Genomic DNA, 19,000 nt, shown 5'->3' on the forward strand with positions numbered 1-19,000 from the left:
GTCTCCAATGACTCCTTCTCTTTCATTCTAGATTTCCCTCTGTCCAATGTCATGGTGCCTGTGGGTCGTTGGCTTGGAGACACCACCCTCTCTCCATGTGTCCCCTTATGAACTCCGACCTTCTCCACTAGGCTTTCTTTGACCCCTGGAGAATGAGAGGGCTCTAGTGGCCAAAATAACTTTTCAGCATGGGCAGCGCTATTGATGGCTTCCACCATGCTTCTTCCATTTTAAAGTAGTCAAAGTAGTCAACTGGGTGGGTTTTCCTATGGCGCTGCCCATGCTATCACAGACGCTATAATGGCACAGATATAAAGCTAAGTCCACTTTCTCTCTCTATGGTCTGACCTCAGATTGGCATATATAGCCGGAGGGGCATTAGTGGTGGACACACACATCACTTGCACTCAAACAGAATCAACAAACACCTCTAAAAATACTAGAGATAAAAATTAAAAAAACATACCAAATATTCAAAACACATACACCACACACAAAACACAAGCGAAAAATCACCACTCAGGCTCAACACTCACATGACTAAATGGATAATAATACACAGCAAAATGATCCAGATATTTTCACATTCACATTTATTTAGCATGATTTCATAGCAAGCTTTAACTTATTTGTTACAATCGAATTAAAAAGGTTTAGCCAGTTAGCTTTTTTTACTCCCACAAACAGAGCGTTTGGCTGCCAAGCTCTATGGTGGTCTAGCATTTCCCTCTACTAAACAAACACACACACACACACAAAGGGGTGCGTCTCACAAATAAAATAAATACGAAAAATAACATTAAAATAGCCATGCACTGACACAACCAAAACCAAAACGTAATACCTACTTTTAAAAAAGACAAGTAAAAAAAAAAAGGCATCTCTAAGCTACTCCCAGAAAGCACCATCCTTTCTAAAACTCAGTACCATTGCACTGTACGGACAACCAACTAAGCTTACAGACAGACTAGAGAAATACATGTACTTCTCAGCGGAGCAAAATAGTTCCAAAACATCAACGTCAGTTTTGGGCTGAGCTTTTGACCTTTTACTGTGAGGTGAGGATTGTAAAAGTGACTTTTCTTCTGTCCTGTACCTCTGTGTTCATGCGTATGGTATGCATGTTGTGTTACATGTGCAAATGGTTCTACTTTGCTTGCTACCTTTCTGGTATGCTAATTGTGCGCTACTGTTATTAGTAGGTCATTGAGTCATACTGTACTATTTATGCAAATACGACCAAGGTGTACATTCATCTCAACTTGTGTGTAACCATAGAACTACATATAGACATATGTAAATAGAGATGTATAAATTCTCTTTGTGTAACACTTTTGTCGTTTTCATGACAAATGGCGACATTGCACCAAAACCCTTATGTTAACGTGTGTTATTTGTCTAACGTGTCTAGTCGTTGTGTAACACTTCTGAACAGTCTATCTAAATCTGTGTGAGATATGCAAGGCAGATATAGCATGGATGTGGTATCCATGATGCACCAAGGCCAGAGGAGTGAGTGACTTCAGAGAAAAACAGGGGGATATCTGGGGGGGGGTTAAGAATGTGTTAAGTAATGGTTGGGGTTGGGTAGTGATCAGGGGGTTTGAGCTAGGTGAGTGAGTCTCTATGGTTGTTGGACTCGGAGTCGGAGAGGTGGTTGTCGTGAGGGTCGGCGGTGTCGGGGTCGTTGTCGGCTTCGTCGCCACTCTCGGCGCTGTAGTCCACCTCCTCCATGAAGGTGTGCTCTTCATCCTCCAGCACGTACGTACTCGGGTTGCTGCTTGACAACAACACAACACACAGCCAGCCCATCATTCTAGGCAGGCTCAATGTGTGAAATAGGACAAATATAAAAACACCCTCCAAATTATTAAACACAAAGTATTTGAAAGAAAACAAAAACTATTTGACCACGGGTTTGGACAGAAATGAGGTATAATGATTTATACGATTTCAGAAAGAAATTCAGAAAGACAAGATAAAACTAGTGTCTGGCATGTAAAATGATACTAACCCAACAACAAAAATCTAATCAATCACTAATTGTGCTACGTTTTTGATAAAGACATATTTTTATGCATTGGTTTAGTGGTTTAATGGTTAAATGTCTCAGATGTTTAGTGGTTTTAGTGTTTTTTAATGGTGTGAGGTCTTTGAAAGAGGATCCCGTGGAGACCGTGGATGAGGGGGTTCAGATATTGACCTCTGCTCCCCCCAACCCTCTCCCCACCCCAGAGAAAGGTAAAGTGGATTAGGGGAAGGGGGTGATGGGTTGTAATGGGCTGGATGGACAGAGTGCTGTCTGGAGAGGAGTATTAAGATCCCAGAGTGAGAGAGCTTGAGCCATTACAGTCCATTAGAGAAAGACTGCAAGGGCCGCACTTACACCGGACCGGCCACACACACACACACACACACACACACACACACACACACACACACACACACTTGCACTGTACACATAAAGTGCCTAGTGAAAGTCTACACACCCCTTGCATAGTCTTCTAATTTTGTTGCCTTAAAATGAAATCTAAAAAGGGATAACATTAGATTTTTTGTCCTACACAACCTAGCAATGTTGACAAAAACAATGGATGTGTGTCCCTGAGAGTTGTGCAAGGTTGGTAGAATATTATTCACAATTATTCACAGCTGTAATGGCCGCCAAAGGTGCTTCCACCAAGTAATAACTCTTGGGTGTGAAGACATACGAAATCAATACATCCTTATTTTGTATTTCTTAGTAATTTGGAAAATGTTTTATAATTCTTTCAAAAATGTGGAGTAGGTTGTAGGGAAAAAAACAAATGTAATTACTTTTTAGATTACATTTTATGGTAGCAAAATGTGAAGACTGTGCAAGGGGTATAGACTTTCACAGACACACACACACACCATTCCAATCATATTGTTATTATGATATCATGGTCTGATGATTCAATATTAAATGATAAAAAGCATAAAATCATAAAGCTGTGATGAGCCTATAGCCCTGAGGTCTCTAACCTGGTTACTTGATGGGCTTCAATGAGTACAGTACATTCAGAAAGTATTCAGACCCCTTGAATTTTTCCACATTTTGTTACATTACAGCCTTATTTTTAAATGAATTAAATAAATACAAATCCTCATCAATCTACACACAATACCCCATAATGACAAAGCGAAAACAGGTTTTTTGAATCTTTCGGAAATGTATTAAAAATAAAAAACAGAAATACCTTATTTACATAAGTACTCAGACCCTTTGCTATGAGACTCGAAATTGAGCTCAAGTGCATCCTGTTTCCATTGATCATCCTTGAGATTTCTATAACTTGATTGGAGTCCACCTGTGGTAAATTCAAATGATTGGACATGATTTGGAAAGGCACACACCTGTCTATATAAGGTCCCACAGTTGACAGTGCATGTCGGAGCAAAAACCAAGCCATGAGGTCGAAGGAATTGTCCATAGAGCTCCGAGAGAGGATTGCGTTGAGGCACTGATCTGGGGAAGGGTACCAAAACATTTCTGCAGCATTGAAGGTCCCCAAGAACACAGTGGCCTCCATCATTCTAAAATTCTCTGGTCTGATGAAACCAAGATTGAACTCTTTGGCCTGAATGCCAAGTGTCACGTCTGGAGGAAACCTGGCACCATCCCTACGGTGAAGCATGGTGGTGACAGCATCATGCTGTGGGGAAAGTACTGAGTAAAGAGTCTGAATACTTATGTAAATGTGATATTTCCGTTTTTTATTTTAAATAAATGTGCAAACATTTCTAAAAACCTGTTTTTGCTTTGTCATTATGGGGTATTGTGTGTAGATTGATGAGGGAAAAAACTATTTAATAAATTTTAGAATAAGGCTGTAACGTAACAAAATGTGGAAAAGGTCAAGGGTCTGAACACATTCTGAATGCACTGTAAATACATTAACTATACATGGATAAATCAATAAATACAAGAGACTTGTAAGGAGCCACATTTATGAGGATGCTGTCATGAGGATGCTGAGGATGACAACGGACTGTGTTAGGATGTCAATATAAAGGAATGTATTTATGGTTGTTTGTCATTTTGTCTTGCCTTTTAATCATTATGTGTTATTGTTTTACCATCAAGGAGCACTTTGGAAACAAGCGTTTTAATTAATACTTTCAAGTGATATCCTCTGGGTCCACATTGTACATTTTGTTGTATATGTCTGTTACCCAAAATAAATTCAATTCAATTCAATGCAGCTACACTACTGTACTGAGTGTTGGCCATGCTGCAACTGTCAATCAAACTAGTGTACCATGTATGGTTTATTGTTGGTAAGCATGATTGTATGTGTGAACTGGTAAGCGTGTGAGTGAGTGAATGACCTCGTGAGCGTGTCTGTGTGTGTAAGTGTGCGTGTGAGTGAGTGACCTGGTGAGCGTATGTGTGTGTGTGTGTCTGACCTGGAGACTTTGCAGCGTGTCTCCATAAGGTCACTCTCGACATCCAGCAGGTGTGCGCGTTTCCTCAGCTCCAGGGGGGAAGTCAGTCTCTTCAGCCTGAGCAGAGCCACACAGAACTGGGCTCCCATCTCCTCCAGCTCTCTGGTGCCTATCTGAAGACCCTGGACACGCACACACACACACACACACACTATTAACACTTACTGTACAAACATTATATAAAGAAAACACACACACACACACACATTATTTTAGGGCTGTCCCTGACAAAAAATAATATTGGTCGACCAAGAGTCATTTGTTCTTTCGACCAACCGACTGGTCGAAATTTTAAAACGTGTATTTTTCCATATATAGATACATCCTATGTGTTTTAATCAAATCAAATAATAATAATAATAATAATAATAATAATAATATGCCATTTAGCAGACGCTTTTATCCAAAGCGACTTACAGTGTGCATACATTTTTACGTATGGGTGGTCCCGGGGATCGAACCCACTACCCTGACGTTACAAGCGCCATGCTCTACAAATTGAGCTACAGAGGACCACATATATGCACTGAGCTTGTCTGATGCTTTCAGCGCACTCTTTGATTAAATAATTAAGGACACACAAATGATTCGAGGGAGTCCGACTGCAATTGATTTGATTGTGCCGGGCCGGGCTCAGACTTGCTGTGCTGTGTAAAAAAATAATACAATAAGTGACTGTGACTAGCACCCGTTGTCTCTCTCTCCTCCCTCCTGCAGCGACCACCACAGAACATCAGTGTTTATCGCGCTGTCCGTGTTGCTGAAGCTGCAACATAATTACAGCCATTTCTGACTGAAAAGTTCTGTTACTGAAATCCCTAATTTGTTTAGGAAAAACATTCCCTATTCCCTCAACCCTTGCTGTCTTTACGTGACACGTATGCATCGCAGGCACGTGGCCAATAGGGCTTTTGACATTATCGATCACAGTCTGCTGCTGGAAAAACTTATGTGTTATGGCTTTACACCCCCTGCTATAATGTGGATAAAGAGTTACTTCTCTAACAGAACACAAAGGGTGTTCTTTAATGGAAGCCTCTCAAACATAATCCAGGTAGAATCAGGAATTCCCCAGGGCAGCTGTCTAGGCCCCTTGCTTTTTTCCATCTTTACTAACGACATGCCACTGGCTTTGAGTAATGCCAGTATGTCTATGTATGCGGATGACAACACTATACACATCAGCTACTACAGCAACTGAAGTAACTGCAACACTTAACAAAGAGTTGCAGTTAGTTTCGGAATGGTTGGCAAGGAATAAGTTAGTCCTGAATATTTCCAAAACTAAAAGCATTGTATTTGGGACAAATCATTCACTAAACCCTAAACCTTAACTACATCTAGTAATGAATAATGTGGAAATTGAGCAAGTTGAGGTGACTAAACTGCTTGGAGTAACCCTGGATTGTAGACTGTCATGGTCAAAGCATATTGATACAACAGTAGCTAAGATTGGGAGAAGTATGTCCATAATTAAGCGCTGCTCTGCCTTCTTAACAACACTATCAACACAGCAGGTCCTACAGGCCCTAGTTTTGTCGCACCTAGACTTCTGTTCAGTAGTGTGGTCAGGTGCCACAAAGAGGGACTTAGGAAAATTGCAGTTGGCTTAGAACAGGGCAGCACGTCTGGCCCTTAAAAGTACACGGAGAGCTAACATTGATGACATGCATATCAGTCTCTCCTGGCTCAGACTGGAATGGAGATTGACTTCATCACTGCTTGTTTTTGTGAGAGGTGTCGACGAGCTGAATGTATCGAGCTGTCTGTTTGGAATACTGGCACACAGCTCGGACACCCATGCATACCCCACAAGACATGCCACCAGAGGTCTCTTCACAGTCCCCAAGTCCAGAATGGACTATGGGAGGCGCACAGTACTATATAGAGCCATGACTACATGGAACCCTATTCCACATCAGGTAACTGATGCAAGCAGTAGAATCAGATTTTAAAAACAGGTAAAAATACACCTTGTGGAACAGCGGGGACTTTGAAGAGACACACACACAGGCACATACACACATACACATAGAAACTCACTCTACACACACGTACACATGGATGTTGTATTATAAATATGTGATAGTGGAGTAGTGGCCTGAGGGAACACACTAAATGTATTGGGTAAAGTGTTATGAAATATAATGTTATTTTAAATTGTATATAACTGCCTTAATGTTGCAGGACCACAGGAAGAGTAGCTATTTGGCTATTGATTATAGACCTAATAAAGTTGGGGTTTCCTCTCTCCTCACTTTTCATAGACAATTAAGGCATGGGCTGTCTTCTAACTCTGCTGCTGCCTCCACCGCATTGTTCACAACACCAATACGCTGGTTAACTTTGCTATTATACACATAGCAACATGGTCTAGGAAAAGGCGGCAATTCAACAGTGCACTAATGTGTTTCAGAACCGTGGACAGCGACCACTATCCAACGCGGGATGAAAGCGCATCTGTTATAAAATAATAGTATTTTTATTAGTGTTGCACCATTGTTCTTATGTAATATAACCATATACAAATCTTAGAGTGATGGACTATGCCATCCCCATGGCGTCCACAATGATCAGTCCACTCAGACTGGCGCGAATCAGACAGGTGTCTTATACACCATTAATTATTTTTTGCTACTGCTCGACAGCCTATCGACCAAACAATCGACCAGTCGACTGGGGTCTGCCCTGCATTATTTACACTTAAAAACATATCACACACACTTGTGCAATCTCAAGTCTACAGTGGGCTTCCAGTAACATGTTTGTAGTAGAAACATGGTTGTGTTGTGGAGCGTTGTGACTCAGAGCAGAACTAAAAGAGGACACTGGCTTGGCGGGAGCATGACAAATACAACCTCAACTAAATGGGCTTCCTGCACATCTGTCCAAACACTTTCCCCATAAATACATAACCCAATCAGGAAGGATGAGGGCCAAACTGGCAACCCTAGCCTGCCCCTGGGCTCTGTAGATGTTGACATTGGCAACCCAAGTGCTGAGAGAGGGCGAGGAGCTGCCAGAGGTTTCTGCACTCACTGCACACTCACTGACAGACAGGCAGAACAACAGCTCAGCCATCATGCACACACGTTTTCTTTTTACTATCCTAGTGGGGACCAAACAATTGATTCCCATTCAAAATCCTATTTTCCCTAACCCTAATTGTAACCCTAACCCCTAAGCCTAAAATAGCCCTTTTCCTTGTGGGGACAGGCAAATTGTCCTTGTTTTACCAGCCTTGTGAGGACTTCTTGTCCCCACAAGGACAGTAAAGCCACACACACAGTTTTGTACTGTGTTTAGTTTATATGATAAGCCTGATGATGCTGCTTTTTGTCACTAACAGTATGATTTACAGGACTATAGCTCCCCCTGCTGGTTGTTGGTCCACACACACACACACACACACACACCAGGCTGGATCGACACACACACCCACCCACCTTGTATTTGCCCTGGTCACAGCCGCAGAGTGTGCTCTCCATTGTGTAGCTGCGCTGGACTCCGATCTCCCTCCACACCACCACGCGGGCCGTGGCCTCCTTGGAGCGCTCCACCACAAAGCTACAGCTGGCCATGCTGAAAGCCGGTGCCATCTGGGACAGGATCTTAGGCAGAGTCTGAGGGACGGAGCACGGGGGAAGAGTTTGAGTGCAACACCCATAGACAATAGACAATGAGGGCATGCCTGTGTCGGATAGAGGATACGCTATGGATGGATGGATGTACTTGAGAGGATCTAAAAGAGAAACAGTCAGTGTGTGTGTGTGTGTGTGTAACTATCCACTGTGTCCGCATTGTTTCCAGATGGCCTGGTCCCTCCCTGTATGCAAATTATTTGAGAGATATTGTTGCTGAGCTGACCTGAGCAAGATTGAATAGCCATGAAAATTCCATGAAAAATTAGGAAAGCACATCTAGAGATTCTTATAAGAGGGATCACAGCTGTACTGATAGGAATCTGTTCTGATTTATCACCATGATCTAATCATCAGGGTTACATTGGCTAAATGCAATTAATATGTTTCTGAGCAAGAGCCTTAATACATTAACGAACATAAGGGAAGATCGTGTGTGATTGTGTGTGTGTGTGTGTATATGTAGGGCTGGCACAATTACCGAGCATTTCTGTGGTGACATGGACTTTAACAAGGTGATGAAAGTTTGTTGCTCCTTTCTGGAACAAGCAGGGTGTTGTAGCAAACCATAGAAATAGAATGAATAGAACGGACTTAGAACCTCTAACCCTAAAGTCATGGTTACACTCGCAATGGCTGCCTGGTATTGTGATGCAATCATTTCCATGGTAATGTAGAATGTTCATTCAAATGTTGTTAACTGATGTGGCTCATGCAATGGAATGTATTTTTTGTAACGTCAGCTGAGTTGAATCAAAAAATCACAGCACATATTGATGGGTACACTTCCTGCTTTTACTTCCTGCTTTGCTCCTATGTACACTCGCAAAAGACGCCAGTCCCACCCATTATGCCATCATTGTCTTCAATGGAGATGCCCGTTCTATACATTCTACTTCTATGGCAGCACATGCAGTCAGGACCGGAGGAGAAAATGCACGTGTTTTGCTATGCAAACGGTCATTACGGAGACCGCAGTCATTTGGCTGGCCAATTACTGTCATCCAAAATTATATGACCGTCACAGCCCTAGGTGTGTGTGTGTGTGTGCGTGTGTGTTCTCACCCTATAACCGAGGTCTTCGTGTAGCTCACAGGATGTTGCGCTGATGTTGGTCTCCCATACGGTCTCCTTCAAACTGCAACCGTACATGAACACGTTCTTCTTCCGGGAGTGACCATGGTAGTCACAGAACACCTATACACCAGAGGGAAGGGGACAGAGATTACAGTGAATGTATGAAGACAATCAAACTTCATCAACCTGGCTTTCCTGCCACGACTATTAGGGAAAGAGACAAGGTTAAGGTAATGGCTAGGGAAAGGGTTAGCATGACAGAGTTAGCCACGTGTGACCAGCGCTGTAAGGAAGTCGGGCTATGGCACATATCGCGGGTACGGTATGTAACCGCGGGGCTCACCAGTGGCGCCCTCTGGATGGCAGCGAGGTACTGCAGCAGGCTCTTGGTGTGGTAGATGGTGGGATGTAGCTCCGGACTGGGGCTCTGCCACTGTCGGTTCAGATCCTCCCCGCTCAGAGAACAACGGTGACTGGAGGGAGAGGCAGGAGAGGGAGAAACAGGGGGGAAGAGATAGAGAGGGTCAAAAGGAAGTGAGGAGGAGGGGGGGGGGAGATGGAATGAGAAAAAGAGAAGTTAATCAACTTGAGTTTGTGTGTGCACGTGTGTGTTATATAGTATTGGTTGGGTGTGTGTTCGTGTATGTGTGCGCACATCTTCATACGCGCATTGTGTGTGTGTATGTGTGTACACTTACTTGCCGTTGACCACTCCGTCAGGGTTGAGCATGGGGACTATCTTGAAGATGTATGCCTCCCTGAGACTCTGTGCCAGGGGGCTGCTGCCCATCAGAAACTCCAGGGTGCCCTTCATCACCCAGCTGGCATTGGTCTCCCCTGGGTGCACCCGCGCTGACAGGAACACCAGCGGACGGTTCCCTGGACACACACATCACACAATAAAATAGAAATACACTCAGCAGCACATCTTTAACATATTCCCCCAGTAGTCAGTGGTCAGTCAGTACTCACTGAACAGGCAGATCTGGTCGTTGCTGGTGGACTCAGGCATGGCGGTGATGGTGAGAAGGGGGCAGCTGTTTCCCCCCAGAGTCTCACACAGGACGTCTTGGCGCATGTAGATCTGAGGGGTCCGCAGCGCCTCCAGCTTCTGCAGGTGCATCTGGGCAGGAACACAGGAACACAGGAACACAGGAACACAGGAACACAGGAACACAGACGATAAGGAGGCTTTACACAACGGTGGAGCTCTGTTGGGCTAGTGGAGTAGTACCCCAACTAATGAACATGTTCAATCGTCAAAACTGTGAAACAATTTAGGTTTTTCCAGAGTTTATTTAGCTTTTATACCTTCAGAGTACAGTAGGGATAGTGCTATACTGGGCGGCAGGTAGCCTAGCGGTTAGGAGCGTTGGGCCAGTAACCGAAAGTTCGATTTATAATGGCAGTTTATTGATTGCGTAAACAACAACAGTAATTGTGTGAGGGCGGGGATGCAGGGTTGTGTTCCAAATAAAACAACTACAAGTGTACTTGCTCTAGTTCCTCAACAGCACAGCTAGGAGAGCTCAAAAAAGCACCTTACAATTGAAGACTCTTCTTTGTCATAAACGTGCATCTAAATTGCTTAGGAACTGTGCACTCTTTGGAGAGGTGTGTGTCCACTTGGAGATACCAGTTAGACCTCTCACTCAAACCCTTATCATTGTTTTGTCTTATGTTGCACCTACCCCACATTATCCAGGAATATTCTTACCATGTTACTGAATGTATCCGGAGTATTTTCAGATTTCGTTATCAACAAATGCGGCGAAAAGTACAGTAAATGTAAAATTCACATAAAATCAACAGTGTAATGTTTGGATTCAGTCTTGAATTCTACAGGAGAATGTCAGGCCATCCATCCGTGAGCTGATGCTGAAGGGCAGCTGGGTCATGCAGCAAGACAATGATCCAAAGCAAGTCTATATCAGAATGGCTGAAAAGCAACAAATGTAGAGTCAAAGTCCATACCTAAACCCGATTGAGATGTGGCAGGACCTGAAATGAGCAGTTCATGCTTGAAAACCCTCAAATGTTGTGGAGTTACAGCAGTTCTGCATGGAAAAGTGGGCCAGAATTCCTCCACAGTGATGTGAGAGACCGATCAACAACTACAGGAAGTGTTTGTTGCTGTCATTGTAGTTAAAGGTGGCAAAACCAGTTATTGAAAGGGGCAATTACTTTAACACAGGGGCATTGGGTGTTGCATAACTTAAATACATTAAATAAGTATCATTTTTTTTTGTTATTTGTTCACTCAGGTCCCCTTTACCTAATATTACGTTTTGGGTGAAGATCTGATAACATTCAGTGTCAAAAATATGCACACATTTTACATTTTAGTCATTTAGCAGACGCTCTTATCCAGAGCGACTAACATGAGCAATTAGGGTTAAGTGCCTTGCTCAAGGGCACATCGACAGATTTTTCACCTAGTCAGCTCAGGGATTAGAACCAGCGACCTTTCGGTTACTGGCACAACGCTCTCACCACTAAGCTACCTGCCGCTTTGATGGATCAGAAAGGAGGCAAATACTTTTTCACGGCACTGTATCTATTACCTTCAGAGTAGAGTCGGGGTAGTAGTATATAGTAGTGTAGGGGTAGTGGTATTTAGTAGTGTAGGGGTAGTAGTATATAGTAGTGTAGGGGTAGTGGTATATAGTAGTGTAGGGGTAGTGGTATATAGTAGAGTAGGGGTAGTGGTATATAGTAGTGTAGGGGTAGTGGTATATAGTAGTGTAGGGGTAGTAGTATATAGTAGTGTAGGGGTAGTGGTATATAGTAGTGTAGGGGTAGTGGTATATAGTAGAGTAGGGGTAGTGGTATATAGTAGTGTAGGGGTAGTGGTATATAGTAGTGTAGGGGTAGTGGTATATAGTAGAGTAGGGGTAGTGGTATATAGTAGTGTAGGGGTAGTGGTATATAGTAGAGTAGGGGTAGTGGTATATAGTAGTGTAGGGGTAGTGGTATATAGTAGTGTAGGGGTAGTGGTATATAGTAGTGTAGGGGTAGTGGTATATAGTAGTGTAGGGGTAGTGGTATATAGCAGAGTAGGTGTAGTAGTATACAGTACCTTTAGAGTAGAGTAGGTGCAGGGCTGGGCGATATGGCCAAAATATAATATTATGGTATAACGTTTAAAAAAAAAATTATGGACAGTGTTTTATGTTCTTGAATAATACAAGTTCTAAATTTGCTTTATGAGTAGGGTGTGACCCTACGGTGGCAACACATACATTCTAAGTGTTTTCAATAGGTCTTTCTCCATTCTGATTGTTTTATACTGTTCAATCCACTAACCCAATGAGAGAAGGCCACAAGTGTTTCCCTAAAAGCTGTCTGGGTTTAAACATCTTCTATTGTACAGAAAGTGAATAATATAAAAAAGTATGCATTTCCTGCACTCACTTGAGATCATTTCCACACTGCCACGTAGAGCTGCACGATATGGGCAAACAATCTAGGCCTTATTTTTAACCAAATGTTGCAATTGCAATTTGACTTGTGATTTAGAACAAAACCACTAGGAAATAGAATGATTATTCTAATTCTATAGTTAGAATATAATAGTGGGCACTTTGAATACAGTGTTGTTTGACATGACAACAAATGAAAATACCAGGGAGGTGTTATTGTGACAGGGTAGGAACCAAAGTGTTGATAAGTGTTTCCTAGGGGACCCTATAATCTTTGGCAACATTGAATGTTCTCTGAGCTACTTCATGTAGCGAAAATATTATTGCTTTGCGTATCCTCTGATTTAGAAGATACTGTTGCACAAACAACATGCTAATGTACAGTGGGGAGAACAAGTATTTGATACACTGCCGATTTTGCAGGTTTTCCTACTTACAAAGCATGTAGAGGTCTGTAATTTTTATCAAAGGTATACTTCAACTGTGAGAGACGGAATCTAAAACAAAAATCCAGAAAATCACATTGTATGATTTTTAAGTAACTAATTTGCATTTTATTGCATGACATAAGTATTTGATCACCTACCAACCAGTAAGAATTCCGGCTCTCACAGACCTGTTAGTTTTTCTTTAAGAAGCCCTCCTGTTCTCCACTCATTACCTGTATTAACTGCACCTGTTTGAACTCGTTACCTGTATAAAAGACACCTGTCCACACACTCAATCAAGCAGACTCCAACCTCTCCACAATGGCCAAGACCAGAGAGCTGTGTAAGGACATCAGGGATAAAATTGTAGACCTGCACAAGGCTGGGATGGGCTACAAGACAATAGGCAAGCAGCTTGGTGAGAAGGCAACAACTGTTGGCGCAATTATTAGAAAATGGAAGAAGTTCAAGATGACGGTCAATCACCCTCGGTCTGGGGCTCCATGCAAGATCTCACCTCGTGGGGCATCAATGATCATGAGGAAGTTGAGGGATCAGCCCAGAACTACACGGCAGGACCTGGTTAATGACCTGAAGAGAGCTGGGACCACAGTCTCAAAGAAAACCATTAGTAACACACTACGCCGTCATGGATTAAAATCCTGCAGCGCACGCAAGGTCCCCCTGCTCAAGCCAGCGCATGTCCAGGCCCGTCTGAAGTTTGCCAATGACCATCTGGATGATCCAGAGGAGGAATGGGAGAAGGTCATGTGGTCTGATGAGACAAAAATAGAGCTTTTTGGTCTAAACTCCACTCGCCGTGTTTGGAGGAAGAAGAAGGATGAGTACAACCCCAAGAACACCATCCCAACCGTGAAGTATGGAGGTGGAAACATCATTCTTTGGGGATGCTTTTCTGCAAAGGGGACAGGACGACTGCACCGTATTGAGGGGAGGATGGATGGGGCCATGTATCGCGAGATCTTGGCCAACAACCTCCTTCCCTCAGTAAGAGCATTGAAGATGGGTCGTGGCTGGGTCTTCCAGCATGACAATGACCCGAAACACACAGCCAGGACAACTAAGGAGTGGCTCCATAAGAAGCATCTCAAGGTCCTGGAGTGGCCTAGCCAGTCTCCAGATCTGAACCCAATAGAACATCTTTGGAGGAAGCTGAAAGTCCGTATTGCCCAGCGACAGCCCCGAAACCTGAAGGATCTGGAGAAGGTCTGTATGGAGGAGTGGGCCAAAATCCCTGCTGCAGTGTGTGCAAACCTGGTCAAGACCTACAGGAAACGTATGATCTCTGTAATTGCAAACAAAATTGTATCAAATACTTATGTCATGCAATAAAATGCAAATTAATTACTTAAAAATCATACAATGTGATTTTCTGGATTTTTGATTCCGTCTCTCACAGTTGAAGTGTACCTATGATAAAAATGACAGACCTCTACATGCTTTGTAAGTAGGAAAACCTGCAAAATCGGCAGTGTATCAAATACTTGTTCTCCCCACTGTAGGTCTACACCATCACTGGTATTATCAGGCTGTATAGCTAATTACGTTTGCTCTGACTCACACGGAAAGCGGGAGAGCTCGGTTCGTTGTTTTGAAAGTCTATTGAAAAAGTTCTTACTACCTTTTGAGTTTGGATCCTGCGACGCGGTTGGCATCAGTTGCTGGGACCGCTACTATCTGTCCAGTGATCCTGCCGACCAAGGCCGGGTCTGAGGAGCTGCTTCGCCTAGCTGATAGCTAGCTGCCTATCAAGCTTGAGGGCTTGAAGGCAGCCCGCGACGCGGTTAGCCATTGTGGCTTGGACCGCGGATTGTCCCGTGCTTGTGGATGTCTAGACCCCTGCTGTTGTTTGTTGTTGTTGTTGTTGTTGTTGTCTCCAATCTTTCCTACTACCTGCCCTGTCTGGAACTGCGAGGAGTAACAGCGTAACCTACGTTGCTACCATGACAAAGACCAAAGCCGGCGGGATTACCATTGAGGACAGTGGTGTCTCTCTATCACAGGTGAAGGATATTTTAAACAAACAAAAAGAGATCTACAAGCAATTGTTACAACAAGAAAATAGCTTCAAGTGTTGTGTCCAAATACTGGTGGAGTCAACTAATAAAAGAATGGACGACCTGACCAGAGAGATCTAGGACCTGATGAACAGTTTGCGGTTCTCCCATGGTCAGCTTGATGAGTTTAAACAGGAGAACGGCAAGATGACAGCAATATGTAAGTCATTGAGAGAGGACATTAGTTGTGTGTGTGAATGACGGAGAAATCCGATTGTCCCGAGGGACAATCAAGGAGGAACAACATGGTTGTGGACGGAATTGAGACCTGGACGAAGTCTGAGGACAAAGTGAGGAAAATTATCTCGGAGAAACTGAAGCTGGACCAGAGGAAGATTGAGGTGGAGCGCACCCACAGGACTGGAAAACCCACCACTGGCCCAGGTGACAGGCCCAGGCTAATAGTGGTCAAGTTCCTGAGGTTCAAGGACAAGGTAGCTACAGTGAGGGAAAAAAGTATTTGATCCCCTGCTGATTTTGTACGTTTGCCCACTGACAAAGAAATGATCAGTCTATAATTTTAATGGTAGGTTTATTTGAACAGTGAGAGACAGAATAACAACAAAAAAATCCAGAAAAACGCATGTCAAAAATGTTATAAATTGATTTGCATTTTAATGAGGGAAATAAGTATTTGACCCCCTCTCAATCAGAAAGATTTCTGGCTCCCAGGTGTCTTTTATACAGGTAACGAGCTGAGATTAGGAGCACACTCTTAAAGGAAGTGCTCCTAATCTCAGCTTGTTACCTGTATAAAAGACACCCGTCCACAGAAGCAATCAATCAATCAGATTCCAAACTCTCCACCATGGCCAAGACCAAAGAGCTCTCCAAGGATGTCAGGGACAAGATTGTAGACCTATACAAGGCTGGAATGGGCTAAAAGACCATCGCCAAGCAGCTTGGTGAGAAGGTGACAACAGTTGGTGCGATTATTCGCAAATGGAAGAAACACAAAATAACTGTCAATCTCCCTCGGCCTGGGGCTCCATGCAAGATCTTACCTCGTGGAGTTGCAATGATCATGAGAACGGTGAGGAATCAGCCCAGAACTACACGGGAGGATCTTGTCAATGATCTCAAGGCAGCTGGGACCATAGTCACCAAGAAAACAATTGGTAACACACTACGCCGTGAAGGACTGAAATCCTGCAGCGCCCGCAAGGTCCCCTGCTCAAGAAAGCACATATACAGGGCTGTCTGAAGTTTGCCAATGAACATCTGAATGATTCAGAGGAGAACTGGGTGAAAGTGTTGTGGTCAGATGAGACCAAAATGGAGCTCTTTGGCATCAACTCAACTCGCCGTGTTTGGAGGAGGAGGAATGCTGCCTATGACCCCAAGAACACCATCCCCACCGTCAAACATGGAGGTGGAAACATTATGCTTTGGGGGTGTTTTCTGCTAAGGGGACAGGACAACTTCACCGCATCAAAGGGACGATGGACGGGGCCATGTACCGTCAAATCTTGGGTGAGAACCTCCTTACCTCAGCCAGGGCATTGAAAATGGGTCGTGGATGGGTATTCCAGCATGACAATGACCCAAAACACATGGCCAAGGCAACAAAGGAGTGGCTCAAGAAGAAGCACATTAAGGTCCTGGAGTGGCCTAGCCAGTCTCCAGACCTTAATCCCATAGAAAATCTGTGGAAGGAGCTGAATGTTCGAGTTGCCAAACGTCAGCTTCAAAACCTTAATGACTTTGAGAAGATCTGCAAAGAGGAGTGGGACAAAATCCCTCCTGAGATGTGTGCAAACCTGGTGGCCAACTACAAGAAACGTCTGACCTCTGTGATTGCCAACAAGGGTTTTGCCACCAAGTACTAAGTCATGTTTTGCAGAGGGGTCAAATACTTATTTCCCTCCTTAAAATGCAAATCAATTTATAACATTTTTGACATGCGTTTTTCTGGATTTTTTTGTTGTTATTCTGTCTCTCACTGTTCAAATAAACCTACCATTAAAATGATAGACTGATCATGTCTTTGTCAGTGGGCAAACGTACAAAATCAGCAGGGGATCAAATACTTTTTTCCCTCACTGTATTTAAAGAATCTCATATATAAAAAGAAATGTTAATTTGTTTAACACTTTTTTGGTTACTACATGATTCCATATGTGTTATTTCATAGTTTTGATGTCTTCACTATTATTCTACAATGTAAAAAATAGTAAAAAATAAAGAAAAACCCAAGAATGAGTAGGTGTGTCCAAACTTTTGACTGGTAGTATATACAGTTGAAGATGGAAGTTAACATACACCTTAGTCAAATAAATTTTAACTCAGTTTTTCACAATTCCTGACATTTAATCCTAGTAAAAATTCCCTGTTTTAGGTCAGTTAGGATTACCACTTTATTTTAAGAATGTGAAATGTCAGAATAATGGTAGAGAGAACGATTTATTTCAGCTTTTATTTCTTTCATCACATTCCCAGTGGGTCAGAAGTGTACATACACTCAATTAGTATTTGGTAGCATTGCCTCTAAATTGTTTAACTTGGGTCAAACGTTTCCCAATAAGTTGGGTGAATTTTGGCCCATTCCTCCTGACAGAGCTGGTGTAACTGAGTCAGGTTTGTAGGCCTCCTTGCTCGCACACCGCTTTTCAGTTCTGCCCAAAAATGTTCTATAGGATTGAGGGCTTTGTGATGGCCACTCCAATACCTTGACTTTGTTGTCCTTAAGCCATTTTGCCACAACTTTGGAAGTATGCTTGGAGTCATTGTCCATTTGGAAGACCCATTTGCGACCAAGCTTTAACTTCCTGACTGATGTCTTGAGATGTTGCTTCAATATATCCACATAATTTTCCTTCCTCATGATGCCATCTATTTTGTGAAGTGCACCAGTCCCTCCTGCAGCAAAGCAACCCACAGCATGATGCTGCCACCCCCGTGCTTCACGGTTGGGATGGTTTTCTTCGGCTTGCAAGCAACCCCCTTTTTCCTCCTAACATAACGATGGTCATTATGGCCAAACAGTTCAATTTTTGTTTCATCAGACCAGAAAACATTTCTCCAAAAAGTACGATCTTTGTCCCCATGTACAGTTGCAAACCGTAGCCTAGCTTTTTTATGGCTGTTTTGGAGCAGTGGCTTCTTCCTTGCCGAGCGGCCTTTCAGGTTATGTCGATATAGAACTTGTTTTTGAACCTGGTTCCTCCAGCATCTTCACAAGGTCCTTTGCTGTTGTTCTTGGATTGATTTGCACTTTTCGCACCAAAGTACATTAATCTCTAGGAGACAGAACACATCTCCTTCCTGAGCGGTATGACGTCTGCGTGGTCCCATCGTGTTTATACTTGTGTACTATTTTTTGTACAGATGAACGTGGTACCTTCAGGCATTTGGAAATTGCTCCCAAGGATGAACCAGACTTGTGGAGGTCTACAATTATTTTTCTGAGGTCTTGGCTGATTTATTTTTATTTTCCCATGATGTCAAGCAAAGAGGCACCGAGTTTGAAGGTAGGCCTTGAAATACATCCACAGGTACACCTCCAATTGACTCAAATGATGTCAATTAGCCTACCAGAAGCTTCTAAAGCCATGACATGTTCTGGAATTTTCCAAGCTGTTTAAAGGCACAGTCAACTTAGTGTATGTAAACTTCTGACCCACTGGAATTGTGATACAGTGAATTATAAGTGAAATAATCTGTCTGTAAACAATTGTTGGAAAAATGACTTGTGTCATGCACAAAGTAGATGTCCTAACCGATTTGCCAAAACTTTAGTTTGTTAACAAGACATTTGTGGAGTGGTTGAAAAAACAAGTTTAATGACTCCAACCTAAGTGTATGTAAACTTCTGACTTCAACTGTATATATAAACTCAGCAAAAAAAGAAACATACCTTTTTCAGGACCCTGTCTTTCAAAGAT

General features: G+C 43.0%; 1 protein-coding gene across 6 annotated transcripts in view; it reads right to left on the bottom strand.

Annotated features, from left to right (window-relative positions):
• Positions 1-576: 576 nt before the first annotated feature.
• Positions 577-19,000, bottom strand: part of agtpbp1 (ATP/GTP binding carboxypeptidase 1) — a 57,422-nt gene continuing 38,998 nt past the window's right edge. For all 6 annotated transcript variants that reach the window (XM_041900479.2, XM_041900478.2, XM_041900483.2 and 3 more), the window contains 7 exons: positions 10,161-10,311; positions 9,887-10,067; positions 9,532-9,661; positions 9,177-9,308; positions 7,917-8,093; positions 4,432-4,592; positions 577-1,777 (listed from right to left, as the gene is read on the bottom strand). In XM_041900479.2, the coding sequence (XP_041756413.2) occupies positions 1,609-1,777; positions 4,432-4,592; positions 7,917-8,093; positions 9,177-9,308; positions 9,532-9,661; positions 9,887-10,067; positions 10,161-10,311 (1,101 nt within the window). In that variant the 3' untranslated portion in view covers positions 577-1,608. The remainder of the gene's footprint in view (positions 1,778-4,431; positions 4,593-7,916; positions 8,094-9,176; positions 9,309-9,531; positions 9,662-9,886; positions 10,068-10,160; positions 10,312-19,000) is intronic.

This window comes from Coregonus clupeaformis, chromosome 16, assembly GCF_020615455.1.
Source record: "Coregonus clupeaformis isolate EN_2021a chromosome 16, ASM2061545v1, whole genome shotgun sequence".
NCBI classification, from domain to species: Eukaryota; Metazoa; Chordata; class Actinopteri; order Salmoniformes; family Salmonidae; genus Coregonus; species Coregonus clupeaformis.